The following is a 15,064-nucleotide window of genomic DNA, read 5'->3' as shown; positions in this document are numbered from 1 at the left end:
ATAGAAAGTTAAATAAAATAATACCTTGATATCTACGATCCAATGTCTTAATCACAAAAAACTATATTTTTCTAAATATGTAAATCAGCAGTTAAGATCTATGGGCAGGACATAAATCTCCTAGACCATCTGCCTCCGAAGCTTATTTTAAATGAAAGGAGGAGTTACCAGTGTGAGACATTTAATGACTGACCCTCCGCTCTCCTGATCTACATGTCTCACACTGGTAACTCCCCCATTAATTTACTATACGTGCCGGAGGTATATTCTCAAGAACATAGATTTAACAGCTCATTTACATATAAGAAAAATGTGGATTTATCTGGAGTAACTTTGAATTGCAGATATCAAGGTATCATGTTATTCATCTTCCTATGACCTACATGCTAATATAGACGGCTTAGGAGGGCTGATCCTACTGACCGATTCCCTTTAACCTTTAGTAAATACTATATACCCCATATGATAGTGGCATTTTCTTTTTTAATTAGTGACCTAAGATGGATGCTGTGACCTGTACAACCATACACTCTTTCCTGAAGAGCACATATGATATGTACTTAATACTATATGTTTATGCAGTTAATTTTCTATATGTCAACACAATTGTGGAAAATAAAATCTGAAACAAGGACTTTTTTCTTTTCTTCTAGCACTAGCGTATGCGTGTATGTCTGCATTCATACCAAAGTACCTGTACAATTTCTTTTTAAAAGATAATTCTCATGTAATTCAAGGTAAGTTGTTTACAGCGCTAATAGTAATCTGAAATGAAAACAAACAAAAGCCAGCTCACCAAGTGTTCACCGCAGACCTCGGAGCTCCGTCTGGACTGACGTGTAATCAATAGGAAAAAGCAATTAGTTCCAGCTGCGTGTAAAAAATTTCTTCTTTATTTCAACATTAAAAATATGTCATCTTCATAGTATATGCCATACACACGGACACGGCAACGCGTTTCGATCTGTAAGATCTTTGTCAGAGCCAACTCTGACAAAGATCTTACAGATAGAAACGCGTTGCCGTGTCCGTGTGTATGGCATATACTATGAAGATGACATATTTTTAATGTTGAAATGAAGAAATTTTTTACACGCAGCTGGAACTAATTGCTTTTTCCTAGTAATCTGAAATACATGGTTTGTTAAAGGGGTTGTCCTGGACTTTAACCTTGATGAACTATCCTAAATACAGGCCATCAAAGTCTGATTGGTGCGGGTGTAACAACTAACAACCCCGACTATCAGCTGTTCTCGTTGTCGGTGAAAGTCAGAATTGGCAGTAACGGAGCTGCACAGTCAACGGAGCTGTGCAGTTCTGGATGCCACCAACACAAGGAACTGCTGATCAGCGGGGGTGTCAGGTGTCGCCGCACCCCCACCAATCAGACCTTGATAACCTCTACTAGGGATAGGCCACCAGAGTTAAAGTCCTAGACAGCTCCTTTAAGCTATAAAATTTGTTTGTTTGGGTGAAATACTGCTTTCGACAGTTGACATAAGCTTATTTATCTGCATATGTGATGGACGCATTGAATTCAGCACTTTTATATCGCACGCAGGTATGTAATATGACTGCTATCATGTTACTGTGCATGCACGGCATGCATTGACAGCTGCACATAGTGAAAGAAAATTAATATTGTTAATTTCTTTAATGATAATGAAAAATTCTGCTCACTAATTAGTGAGTGTGGTCTATTAGAGAATACAGGGGAGATATTTCTAAGGAGACAAAAAAAGGATATCAATGGTAGACATCGATGGCATACTAATATCTGACATTAATGCCGATTGGTGGGGCCCCTACCAGTAGGACTCAAACCAATCTTTAATTTTTTGTGGTTATTGCCTTTTGCTGCCCTGTGGTGGACAAAACTTCTATTCAATGGAACTAGGTTAATAAATCCTCTTTGGTAAGCTGATATCTTCAGTGAAAATTGTAGTCAGCCATACAGTGCCCCTGCATTAGCTGGTGCATGGGAAAGATTTAATTACATGCAAACTAATGGTTGACCATATAATACACAGATAATTAACAAGTGCTAACAAAAGGTGGTCCTTTAATGGTGAAATCTCACATATAATCATCCATCTGCATTAGGGAGGTTTATGGAAACATCTGTTTTCTAGTCTTTTTGAAAATCTGTAAAGTAAGAAGTTACTGTGTTTTAATTACTTAAAGGGGTTGTCTCATGAACAAAGTGCATTTTAGTTAATTGATCTTGGAATAATAAGAATTGGATGTGTTAAAAAAATGTTCCTGTGCTGAGATAATCCTATAACTGTACCCCTGCTGTGTACTGTGTAATGGCTGTGTCTGACAGTACAGGGATATGATCTGATCATACCACATCTCCTGGGCAGGGGAGGAAGCAAAATTGAGTATACAGACAGGACAGCATGGGATCACAGCTGATTCTTTCTGTGAGGTAGAGTCTTTTTAAATAGATAGGGAAAGGTTTTACCTCACAGAAAGAATCAGCTGTGATCCCACGCTGTCCTGTCTGTATACTCTTTTCCTTCCTCCTTTGCCCAGGAGCTGTGGTATGATCAGACCATGTCCCTGTATGGTCAGACACAGCCATTACACAGTACACAACAGAGTCACATTTAGAAGATTATCTCAGCACAGGAACATTTTATTAACACATTCAATTGTGGTTATTATCATTCAAAGATCTATTGATTAAAATATACTTTGTTTGTGGGACAACCACTTCAATTTATGTGTCCTGTGTTTGACCTCTGTCTCATTCCTCTGATCACATCTGTCTGTAATGTTCCTGTGATTTCAGAGTACCTGACTGTGTTTTCCCAGATGATTGCATTTCATGACCCGGAACTCAGTAACCACCTCAATGAAATTGGTTTCATTCCAGATGTAAGTACTTGAGGCTCTTGTATATGCATTGTGCCATAAAAACAGCATGTGTGTGTCTGCCTGACATATCTGTTCAAATGTGGGTCTGTCCATGATTTCCTGGCAGCTTTAAATGGGGCTTCCTTGGACAGGCTTTGCAATAGCTATACCAACTCTCGGGTCCCAGGAGAGCCCTGGCCATCATCCTTGTGCAGAGATGTAGACTTACTCAGGAACCCTAGTGTGAGTCCATTGTGTAGCCGCTGGCCAGCAGAGAAAATGGTCAAGTCAACAGGTTCAGAACTAGTAGGGAAAACAAGAACCAAAATTGTGAGTCAGAGGAAACATTAATAAATGGGCCGATGTCAGAACAAGAATCAAAGCAGGAGCAGAACAACAGGAGTAGACCAGAAATAGTATGAATTATAACTGGTAACTCCTAGCAGTAATCTTGGTGAGTGTGGAGCTGTCCCATTGGTCAAAGTAAGGAGCTGATTACTCCAGCTGGATTACACACACATCCATACAGCCAGTGCCTAGACGTTCTGTGCCGCCAAGAGCTTCTAACCCCGATGTCTCCTCCATCATCAGTACCACCTACAGAAGGAATACGGCGACCCCTGGTGACAGAAGCAGATGTTACAGTAGCAGGTCCCAGAATAGATGCTACTGTTATGGAAATATATATGTATATGTTATGAATGAGTCACCGTAGGAGGCAAAAACAGAAATACTAGCTAAGTCCAGAAAACCAGAAAAGTTGGCAGCTATCGGATTGCAGACCCCTGAACCTATCAACAACAACTAGCAGTAGCCGTGGGGGGTTCCTACAGTGCCCTAGACCCCTCGATCACAGCCGGAGAACTAAATAGCCTAAAGACAGAAAGGGAAATCTAAAGTGCCCCAGAGCAGACCCCAAAGCAATAGGCAGCCCCCAACATATAATGACGGTGAAGCAAGATGAAAAAACACTCACACAGATAGAAAGATAGGCTGAGCAAATGATGGGGCCAAAGCTAACTAAATAGGACAGGATAGAAAAGCTGCTGTCTGCAATCCGCCAAAACCCTATCAAAACAAGAGCCAACAGACTGATAGGGAAAAAAGCCCTGAAGACGCTAGGCTTCAAAAAGACTATATCAGTACTCAGGTATTTTCTGAAGACAGAGCAAAAAGGAATTCAGCTCATCCCAGCAGGGAATGGCAGAAATCCAGAAAAACAAGGCAAAACATAACCAAAACACAAATGCAAAAAGCAGAGCAGAAAACTTGGCTTTTGAGGAGCAGGAATCAGACTTGTCTCCTAGATTCCCTCAGGGAAATCACCAGCAAGGCAGAAGGGCGTCGGCTGCCTTATATCCAGTCAGCAATTCCAGTCACCCAGTCATCATCATCCTGCTCAGGTGCTTGGTAATCAGCCTCACTACCTTCCTTCACCAGAAGAGGGAGTTCATCAGACCTCAATGGTGAAGGGGAAAATGAACTCACAACATGTATATGTATTTCATCTAGATCTCACTTGCCTGCTATAGGCTATATATTGCTATGTACTCCATATACTCATGTATTCTTATATAACCATATGCACACAGATACATATTTACAGATTGAACTCTATAACTAGTTGGTGGAAATGACCTCCTGCCCCCCCCCCCGCCCATGAGAGAGTCTGGGGAGCTGATGTGATCTCATGATAGCATTGTCTTGTGACATTTGTCCCAGACACACAGAAGAGGAAGTTAGGCCAGATGGTCCAAGCCGATATTGGAGTCTTGCTGACATTGGAATACAAGGGGCAGTATATCATCTGATTCTTAAGTCACCTTAGGTCGGACGCCCATATATGTTCATGTATTTAAACTGACCAATTAGATTAGAAGTTCAGCCTTTATGTTAATGAGTAACCACTCCTTTCTGTACGAACTGATAAAAAACCATGAATGTTAATAAACCAGCAGAGTTTTGCTGGAAGGTATTGCTGCTAACCAGGTGTGGCGTCTTTCCTTCCTTGAGCGCTCAATAAGACTCTGTCTAATTAGGACAGGCCACAACACGCACAAGGGTATATCTACCCAATCTGTCAAAAATCCACAACACTACAAAACATCAATGCACTATTACTCTTATTATTACTTATAGGATAAAATTATCATTGTGGATAAAACAAACTCCATATTTGGTAAGTGGAAGAGTAGGGCATCCTGTTAGCCAGTACTTCATTTGCCTACTTTTTACCCAGCTGATGTCTATCTTCTGTAGGAGATTTTATCACTTTTCCTTTAGAAAAGCTTTTGGTAAGGGGATTCAAAAATATTTTTTTAAAGTCTAAAGCCCCCGTTACACATAGCGATATTGCTGTAACGTCACCGATTTTGTGACGTAGCAGTGATATTGCTAGTGATATCGCTATGTCTGATACTTACCTCCGACCGGCTCCCCGCTGCTCATCGCGCGAGAACGTCCTGGACCGTTTCTCGTCGTCAGCTTCCTGCTGGGCTTCCTGTGGCGCCGACGAGCGACACGTGGACGTGGGCGGGAGGACGTCAGGATCGCCGCGTCTGACAGGTAAGTAACGACCCCCGGCCCCTGCTATGTCGCTTGTGAGATCTGCCTGTGTGGCAGCTCACTAGCGACCACTTAGCGATACAGCAGCGATCCATATCGTTGTCGGGATCGCTGGTGCATCGCTAAGTGTAACGGTACCCTTAGTTTGGTTAAAAAGAAAGAGTAATACTCACCTTGACTCATCCTCCGAAGCTCCCTTTATGACACTTACCACACCTGAATTGTCTCTACTTCCTCTGCATACCTGAAATGTCTGGAAATGACTTTTCAGCTAATCCATAACTGAGGCAGGTCACCGCTGCAGCCAGTGATTGGCGGACAGGCAGGTCTTGTCTTTTCTGTTATATGGAAACAGATCCAGTTAGAGGAGACCAGTGAGGAATGTGTATATAACGAAGCGGAGTTTTACCTCTTTTATTTTTTACCCAGTAATATGAGTAAGTTTTATCCACTAGGTAACCCTTAAAAAGAGCCTTTGATCCACTTCCGTGTATACAGTATATTCTTCTAGTCTGAGACTACTGAAGCGTTGTCTCTCTTACTGTACATGAATGGAGATGAGCTGCATTACAAGACAAGACACAAAAACAGAAATAGTCTAGACAGCCTCCTTAATCTTGTATTTCTTAACTCTTAAAGGGAAGGTGCCGCAATTTTATATAATTTGCAAAAAAAGAGTAAGTAACAAAACATGTTGTTTCAGCAAATGTACTAACTAGGATTTATGGTTTGTTTGTAATAATGTTTTAATGTAGCCACTGGGCGCTGCCATCTTGATTTGCAGATCTGTGGAGGACTCATACAGTCTGCAAATATGGCCGTCCCTGGACATAGGAGACTGTGGTCGGTTCCCGACCCCATTTCTCTAACATTGCAGCCTCATTAGCAGTGAACTGGGCACGCCTCTGTGGGGTGCACAATTCACTGCTGTAGGTGTGGCTGGGCGCCATTTTACTGTAGCCCAGTGCTGAGCTCCACTTTCTGCACTGTGCTTCCTGCTCCAGCTCCACTGTCCTCACAGCCTCAGTGATCTCTGGTAATCTGACACCTTCCTTTTTATGACAGCTTTTATGGCTGTCTGAGGAGGACAGTGACATATACAGCCCATAGTCTAGTGAATAATTGGGGGGGGCTGGAAGTTTCACCAGTGTGGGCATATCTGTAATACTGTCTCGTGTGATAGTCTGCTGAGCCGTGTATCTAATCCTTTCCTGTGTGATACCTTCTGCTGAGCCGTGTATATAATCCTCCCCTGTGTGATACTGCCTGCTGAGCCGTGTATCTAATCCTCTCCTGTGTGATACTGTCTGCTGAGCTGTGTATCTAATCCTCCCCTGTGTGAATACTGACTGCTGAGCCGTGTATATAATCCTCCCCTGTGTGATACTGACTGCTGAGCCGTGTATCTAATCCTTTCCTGTGTGATACTGTCTGCTGAGCTGTGTATCTAATCCTCCCCTGTGTGAATACTGACTGCTGAGCTGTGTATATAATCCTCCCCTGTGTGATACTGTCTGCTGAGCCGTGTATCTAATCCTCTCCTGTGTGATACTGACTGCTGAGCCGTGTATCTAATCCTTTCCTGTGTGATACTGTCTGCTGAGCCGTGTATCTAATCCTTTCCTGTGTGATACTGTCTGCTGAGCCGTGTATCTAACCCTACCCTGTGTGATGCTGACTGCTGAGCCATGTATCTAATCCTATCCTGTGTGATACTGACTGCTGAGCCGTATATCTAATCCTCTCCTGTGTGATCCTCTCCTGTGTGATACTGTCTGCTGAGCCGTGTATCTAATCCTCTCCTGTGTGATACTGTCTGCTGAGCCGTGTATCTAATCCTCTCCTGTGTGATACTGACTGCTGAGCTGTGTATCTAATCCTCTCCTGTGTGATACTGTCTGCTGAGCTGTGTATCTAATCCTCTCCTGTGTGATACTGACTGATGAGCTGTGTATCTAATCCTGTCTGCTGAGCCGTGTATCTAATCCTATCCCGTGTGATACTGCTCTCCTGAAATACTCTGTGCTGCTGTCACCCTGCTCCTCCCCCATATATCTCCCTCTGTTCCCCCCATAGACCAGCACACTGCTCTCCTGACATACTCTGTGCTGCTGTCACCCTGCTCCTCCCCCATATATCTCCCTCTGTGCCCCCCATAGACCAGCACACTGCTCTCCTGACATACTCTGTGCTGCTGTCACCCTGCTCCTCCCCCATATATCTCCCTCTATGCCCCCCATAGACTAGCACACTGCTCTCCTGACATTCTCTGTGCTGCTGTCACCCTGCTCCTCCCCCATATATCTCCCTCTGTGCCCCCCATAGACCAGCACACTGCTCTCCTGAAATACTCTGCGCTGCTGCCACCCTGCTCCTCCACCATATATCTCCCTCTGTGCCCCCCATAGACCAGCACACTGCTCTCCTGAAATACTCTGTGCTGCTGTCACCCTGCTCCTCCACCATATATCTCCCTCTGTGCCCCCATAGACCAGCACACTGCTCTCCTGAAATACTCTGTGCTGCTGTCACCCTGCTCCTCCACCATATATCTCCCTCTGTGCCCCCCATAGACCAGCACACTGCTCTCCTGAAATACTCTGTGCTGTTGTCACCCTGCTCTTCCCCCATATATCTCCCTCTGTGCCCCCCATAGACCAGCACACTGCTCTCCTGAAATACTCTGTGCTGCTGTCACCCTGCTCCTCCACCATATATCTCCCTCTGTTCCCCCCGTAGACCAGCACACTGCTCTCCTGAAATACTCTGTGCTGTTGTCACCCTGCTCCTCCCCCATATATCTCCCTCTGTGCCCCCCATAGACCAGCACACTGCTCTCCTGAAATACTCTCTGCTGTCACCCTGCTCCTCCACCATATATCTCACCCTGTTCGGTGCCAGGGATTGTACATAGAGCGCTGTGTTTTATACACATGGATGGACCGTCTGCTTGTCTGCTCCACAGAAATCCAGGAAACATTTCTGCTGATTGATGACCTGTTCTGATCCAGACTTTACATGCAAAGACAGTCAGTAACTTTGCAGGCCCCATCAAAATGGCTGCTCACTGTGTTCCTTGATGTCATAGGTTTTTGTGCCAGATTTCAGTAGCTGCTCCCCCTAGTGTTAACAAGTGGAAATGCCAAACTTTTTAAAATTATTTTTCATATTTTGCAAAATTAAAAATAAATGATAATATTTTTAAAGAAAATGTAAACATTAATTCTTTACAGTTTTTCAATTGCTGAAAATTTTTTTTTGGGATGGCACCTTCCCTTTAAGTGATCTTTATGAGTCTAGTGAACATGTTATAAAGTAGAACTCCACTCTAATGCCGTTGTTCTTCTGGTCCCTGCATTTATAACATGCAGTGTGACCGCTCCAGTCTATAACATTTCCTGCCGTTAATTTTATTTTAATAAACCTACAAATCTTAACAGCAATCCCCAAATCAGGAGTTGGTCCATCTTATTGTACAACAACAAAACCTATATAAAGTACCATCCCAAAACAACATAACATGCAGGAGTTCCAGTCTTTATTATTTGCATACATAGAAAAACGTGACAAATACTCCAACCACAATAAAGAACAAACCCCTAAAACAATGGGAGGGTCCTCATCACCCTGCTAAGTATACTAGTACTTTTTCAGTGATTAAAAGTGCAGGTATAAGTTCTCCAGAATCATCTAAATACAGTGAATTACGTCCAAAATACTAAATAATAAACACATGGCGAAGTAGAATTATAGCTCATTCACAGATGACAATCTAATATCCCATAATAATACCTTTAGTCATCATGAAGCAATGGTGACATTCAACTGAACACCCCAATGCACGTTTCGCAACCTTCATCAGGAGGTTAAAGGTTAGCAAAGCCTGTGAAATCCAAGTCGATGTGCTCAGGTGAAGGTTTACCTCTACATAAGCTCAATAGATGCTTCAATAAAAAAGATAGGGTCTGACTCTATTTGCTGTTAGTATATGCGTGGATTTCCTGGAACAACAGAAAGTAGAACCAAGAGGAAATAGGAGTCCAGAATAGCCCCAGTAGCCAGTGTAAAAATTGCAACATTTCTAATGGTTTTTAAATACAGATTATAATATGAAGAATAAAAAAAAAAATGAGCGCAAGAAAAATCTGTTAAACATAAAAACCTGATTTAAATCGTAGGTCATATTCTGATGAAACATTCCTTTTAAATCAGATTTTTTTTACCAGACCATATTCAGCGAGAAAAGGGTCCTGGTGCTGTACTCTACCTCCACTGATTGCTGTCATTTTGTCAGCGCCATCATTTATCTTAATCTTTTTTTTTTTCTAGATACTAAATCGCTATAATTTCAGGCATGTTTCTGGTTTGAAGTTCTGCTGAGTGCAATCAGTAGCTCTGATGTAATCAGATGTCATGGTTATTTTCTAGAATGATCTTTAATCATTAAGCAGAAGTATTGTAGATTTTCCTTTTTTTTCTGGATTGATGGAATGATGTGGTTCTGCCCATTTGTTGTTATTATAGTTGCACTGAATTTTTAGTTTTTTTACTTTGTTGCAGAAAATTGCCCTATGAAACAAAGACAAGATTGAGGTGGTGTTAAATATTTCCATAAGGTGTCTTGATATCTAACTTGATTATGGTTTAGTGGATTTTTGCCTTGCTTTTCTCACTGAAGAGATGATTTTGGTTATGTGTGATCATTTTTTATTTTATTTTTCCTGTTCAGAATTTATCAAGTTAAAAAAAAAAAAAAAAATCTTCACCCAGTTTTGCCACTACTTTGTTTTCCTAGGTCAGGAAGGTCAGTATTTTTTATGATGAAACTTTGAATACCGTAAGTTAATTTTGATCTGGTATGGTACATGTTGTGTGCGATAGAGAAAAGAAAGGTTTTTGTTTTAGGTTAGAAAAAAAGTGTGGGGTCGATTCACCAAGACCAGCTAATCTCTCGCCAGTCTTGATGACAGGGCTTTTTGGAGCAGACACTCACCCATCTTAATGAATCAGCCGAGGTGCATAGTGACGTTCGCCGCTATGTGTGCTTAACCACAAATTTTGCTCCCTGGTGTGTATCGTGGCCTCGTGCTACCAAACACTCCTGATTCATTAGAAAGGAGTGAGGTGGCTGTCTTGCTTCAAATGTGAGCATGTTGTATGGAGATATATATATATATATATATATATATATATATATATATATATACCTATAAGATTTCACATGTTTTGCGCCCTCAGATTTATCTTTTCATACTGAATATTCTTGTGATTAGAATATCTAATATATAAAGCTCAATGTGTGTATGTATGTATGTGTGTATGTCCGGGATTGGCATCCGCGCCGTCGCAGCTACAGCCACAAGATTTTGCACAGTCACACGTCTGGACCCCGAGAGCGTCATAGGCTATGTTGTGAGGCGAAATTTTAACCCCGCACCTTACAATTCACCAAACAATTTTGCCCCTATCTACTTAATGGGGAAAAAGTGAAAGGAAAAGTGTTGGAGGCAAATTGACAGCTGCCAGATGTGAACAAGGGGGACTTAAAGAATGAGAGCGATGGCACCAAAGAGTATATACCGTACAGTTGCTAAGGTGGGGCCCTGACATGGCATACTCACCACACACGGGGATATGAACACACACACAAAATGCGCCACACACTACCACGTGCTTGAACACATATACCACCCTCAGCACACATTTCACCACACATACACCAACCTCGCCACATATAAAAGTCGAAACACAAAAGTCGCCACTCAAAACTCGCCACGCTGTCCCAGAGCTGTTTAAAAAATGAAAAATGAGCTGTGATTGGTTGCTATCAGCAACAGTTTTCTTTGTAGACAGTTGTGGTAACCGAGGCCTATTATTCTTATCATTTCTATGGTGTTATCGTCCTTCTGTAAAGCTGGAAATAGCACAATTTATTACCGTGCCAACACAGACCACCCTCTGACACAGACTGCAGGGGGAGCCCAGTATCACACAGGATAGGATTAGATACACAGCTCAGCAGTCAGTATCACACAGGAGAGGATTAGACACATGGCTCAGCAGGCAGTATCAAACAGGAGAGGATTAGACACATGGCTCAGCAGTCAGTATCACACAGGATAGGATTAGATACACAGCTCAGCAGTCAGTATCACACAGGATAGGATTAGATACACAGCTCAGCAGACAGTATCACACAGGATAGGATTTGATACACAGCTCAGCAGTCAGTATCACACAGGATAGGATTAGATACACAGCTCAGCAGTCAGTACCACACAGGATAGGAATAGATACTCGGCTCAGCAGACAGTATCACACAGGATAGGATTAGATACGCAGCTCAGCACACAGTATCACACAATAGTATTAGATACACGGCTCACCAGTCAGTATCACACAGGATAGGATTAGATTCACGTTTTTTATGTGCAATATAATCATTATAATTTGTTATAACTAACCACAGTTGGTTACTATGCCCAGGTAACGCCGGCCCCCTCAGCTAGTACTAAAATAAAGTAACAGCAGAGTTAGTGTCTATTCTCCTTCCTCCCAGAATTTTTTCCATTTTTGCCATATGAAAGCTGCAGCATTTTTGCTGTTCTCTTTGTGACTTTTACATTTTTATGCCAGTGCTGTCATTGTTTTTTAAAAAAGTGGATTTGGCTGAATAGGAAGGGTTGCAACCAATCATAACCTGGCAAATTTGCTATATCTTACTGCACAAAATGGCATAAATTGTTATATCAGAAATCTACTCCACTCCTGAAAGATGTGCCAAATATATTTTGGAGAATCTAATCCAACGTGCTTTGGGTTGGTCTTTGAGGTAGCATGGTTTCTTTGGGTAGATTCAGTTACCTACAGGACCTTCCAGGTACATAGGTTAGCAATGGGATGTGTTATGAATGGGCACCGAGGAGGATAGCAGGCCCAAGCTAAGCCACAGAAAACCAGAGAGGTTGGTAACTAAGCGGATGCAGACCCCTGATCCTGTCCACACAACTAGCAGTAGCCGTGGAGCATGCCTACGATAACCCTAGATGCCTCGGCACAGCCGGAGAGCTAACTAAGCCTAAAGCAAGAAAGGGGAAATCTAAACTGCCCCGAAGCAGACCCCAAAGGAATAGATAGCCCCCAAACATATATTGTAGGTAAGACAAGATGAAAACAAACGCAGGCAGAAAAATAGACTGAGCAAACGATGGGGCCCAAACTGACTAGCCAGAACAGGAAAGGAAAGACACTGTCTGCAATCAGGCAAAAAACCCTGCAAAAAGTCCAACACGTCTGATGCACAAAAACACTGAAGTTGCATGACTTCGCCCCCACTATATCAGCACTCCGGTATGTTCTGAAAGCAAAGCAAAAAGAGACAAATATAACAGGGGACAAAACAAACTGGCACATGCAGTAACATATGGGCGGTGATTCAGCACAGCCCCAGCCGGAGCTGGCTGACCCGCACAAAGCAGAGATAAACAAAACCAGATCATATGCAAACAGAATAAGAAATGAACCACTTAGCTGAACCATGCAGGGAAAGAGCAGGAGACATCAGACCTAGAAGGCACAGGAAGAAAATCACCAGCAGGGATAGAGGGAGTCAGCTGTCTTAAATCCCAATCAGAAACCCCAGATCTCCAATCGTCTTCCTCATTATCAGGTGGCAAGCCTCTGTCAATCAGATCAGCTCCACTGCCTCCAGTAACCACCAGAGGGAGTCCAGAAAGAGAACCTGCAACCCCTCTGTCAATCTGACCAGCTCCACTACCTTCAGTAATCACCAGAGGAAAGCCAGAGAGAGAATTCACAACAGGGATGATTCGTTAGTAGCAGTGATACCCAGACCATTGTGCATGAGGGAGCCCAAATTTACACTGCCACAAGAGAAGACTCCAGTATTAAAAATGACACATGGTAAATGGTTAACCCTTCCAAGGATTATGCAGAAGGGCCCAGGAACTTCATGTTACGCCTCTGCTATCACGCCTAAAAACTAAATCGGTTTAAGAGATTGTTCCTATAACACTTCTCACTTCAGTATAGCTTCCCTGCATTAGTAGAAATAAACCATGGACCAGTGTGGTGCTGTTTTCCAGCTTTGGACGAGCTCTTTTAACCATCTCTATTTGTCTGAAGGTTCCTTTAAAAGTAACCTGTTTATAGCAGCACGTCCCACTGCTGTGACCACAATAAATTAGTGGGATCTTCAGCTGATACCCATTAGCAATCATTCAATTTCTTTACATCACTACCAAAGAAGCAGTTGAATACAACTTTCCCAATGAAATTAATGAGCTGTCCGTATAATATATGAACCTGCCAGGTCTTCAATAGAGAGCAATGCTGGAGATAATTGAGGGAGCTCTGAAATGAGAGACCTTCCTCTTTTAAAGGGATGAGTTACAAAAAATATGGCTAAATGATCTTTAAATACTAAGTTGATTGGCAGATTCCTGGGTACATGGGTAGAAAACTACCAATCGGTGGTGTGGGTGAGGTTATACAAAGCTCAACATCCAGTAAATCGTAGATTTGCAGCAGATTAAGCAGTGAATTTTTTTTTTTTTTTTTTAAACTGCAGCACCCAGTAAAGTAAGCGATACATCACTGGAATCAAGGTCTTTGCCCCCTACATCATGCTACTCTCAGATGGGGTAGCAAAAACCTGGTTACAGATACCCTCTTTAATCACATTTTTGGACTAGAACTAGAATTTACAATCACCTAATGATGACTGGAGGTTCTGCCTCTGGGACCCCCAGTTTTCCAGAGAATGAAGGAGATTGGAAAGCCCTTGTGCAGAGTAAGCAACATTGATATCTGCAATCCGATATTTTATTCCAGAGAAATTCAGATTTCTCTTAAATAAGCTGTTAAATATAGACCAGTGTCACAATGTGACATGACCCAACGGGGGGACGGTCAGCAAACGGCGCAACACACACAACGGGATGGAAATGGGCAGAGGAAGGCCATACTGATAGGGTCACCATCTGAGCTCAAATCTGAGCCTGTCCATGAACTCCCCTAATCCCCTAAGTGGGTCCTTCCCCCCCATCGCTGTCAGGAACCTCATCCTTCGCTGTCACGTCACATTGCCCTGGCTAGTGCACTTTCCGGCAAGGGGCACTAGCCTCACCACTGCAGATAGTACCACACGGAACAGTGACAAACATGCTATGTTATGTTAGTGCATCTTTTGCGTACTGTTAAATTAGCATTTTTCTGGTATAGTGAAGTTTTATAATGGTGCGGTAACATGCTTGTTGCTTATGTAAGGTAGCATTGTGATTCGGGTAGGGGATACTCGCTTGGCAGTCAATAAATCACATCCGGCACAGGTTTTCCATAAAAACAATCACAGTCCATGCGGTTTATTTAGGCATCATAAACCATGATCAGCAACATAAAGTTCATATTAACAGCTTAGCTTCCATGACAGAGCTTCACTCTGTTATCCCTGTGGTCACACAGGTTGTGCCATGTCCAGCACACAGGCTCTCTTAGCCTCACAGTTGTATCCCCTCTCAGGGTTTACCTCATGGCAGCTTCTCCATACTGCAGACATTCATTCCCTCCAGGGAACTATCAGGCACGTGCAGTGTTTAAACACAACGTTCACTTGCTG

The 15,064-nt window shown here is 42.7% G+C and overlaps 1 protein-coding gene across 4 annotated transcripts in view; it reads left to right on the top strand.

Annotated features, from left to right (window-relative positions):
- The window catches only part of TBCK (TBC1 domain containing kinase), a 536,201-nt gene that overhangs the window by 235,458 nt on the left and 285,679 nt on the right, over positions 1-15,064 (top strand). For all 4 annotated transcript variants that reach the window (XM_073571832.1, XM_073571833.1, XM_073571835.1 and 1 more), the window contains 2 exons: positions 654-737; positions 2,798-2,883. In XM_073571832.1, coding sequence (XP_073427933.1) covers positions 654-737; positions 2,798-2,883 — 170 coding nt within the window. The remainder of the gene's footprint in view (positions 1-653; positions 738-2,797; positions 2,884-15,064) is intronic.

Source organism: Dendrobates tinctorius, unplaced genomic scaffold (assembly GCF_039654945.1).
Source record: "Dendrobates tinctorius isolate UK_male_01 unplaced genomic scaffold, ASM3965494v1 ptg000030l, whole genome shotgun sequence".
Taxonomy (NCBI): domain Eukaryota; kingdom Metazoa; phylum Chordata; class Amphibia; order Anura; family Dendrobatidae; genus Dendrobates; species Dendrobates tinctorius.
Note: the sequence above shows the minus strand (reverse complement) of the source record. Positions and strands in the feature narration are given on the sequence as shown.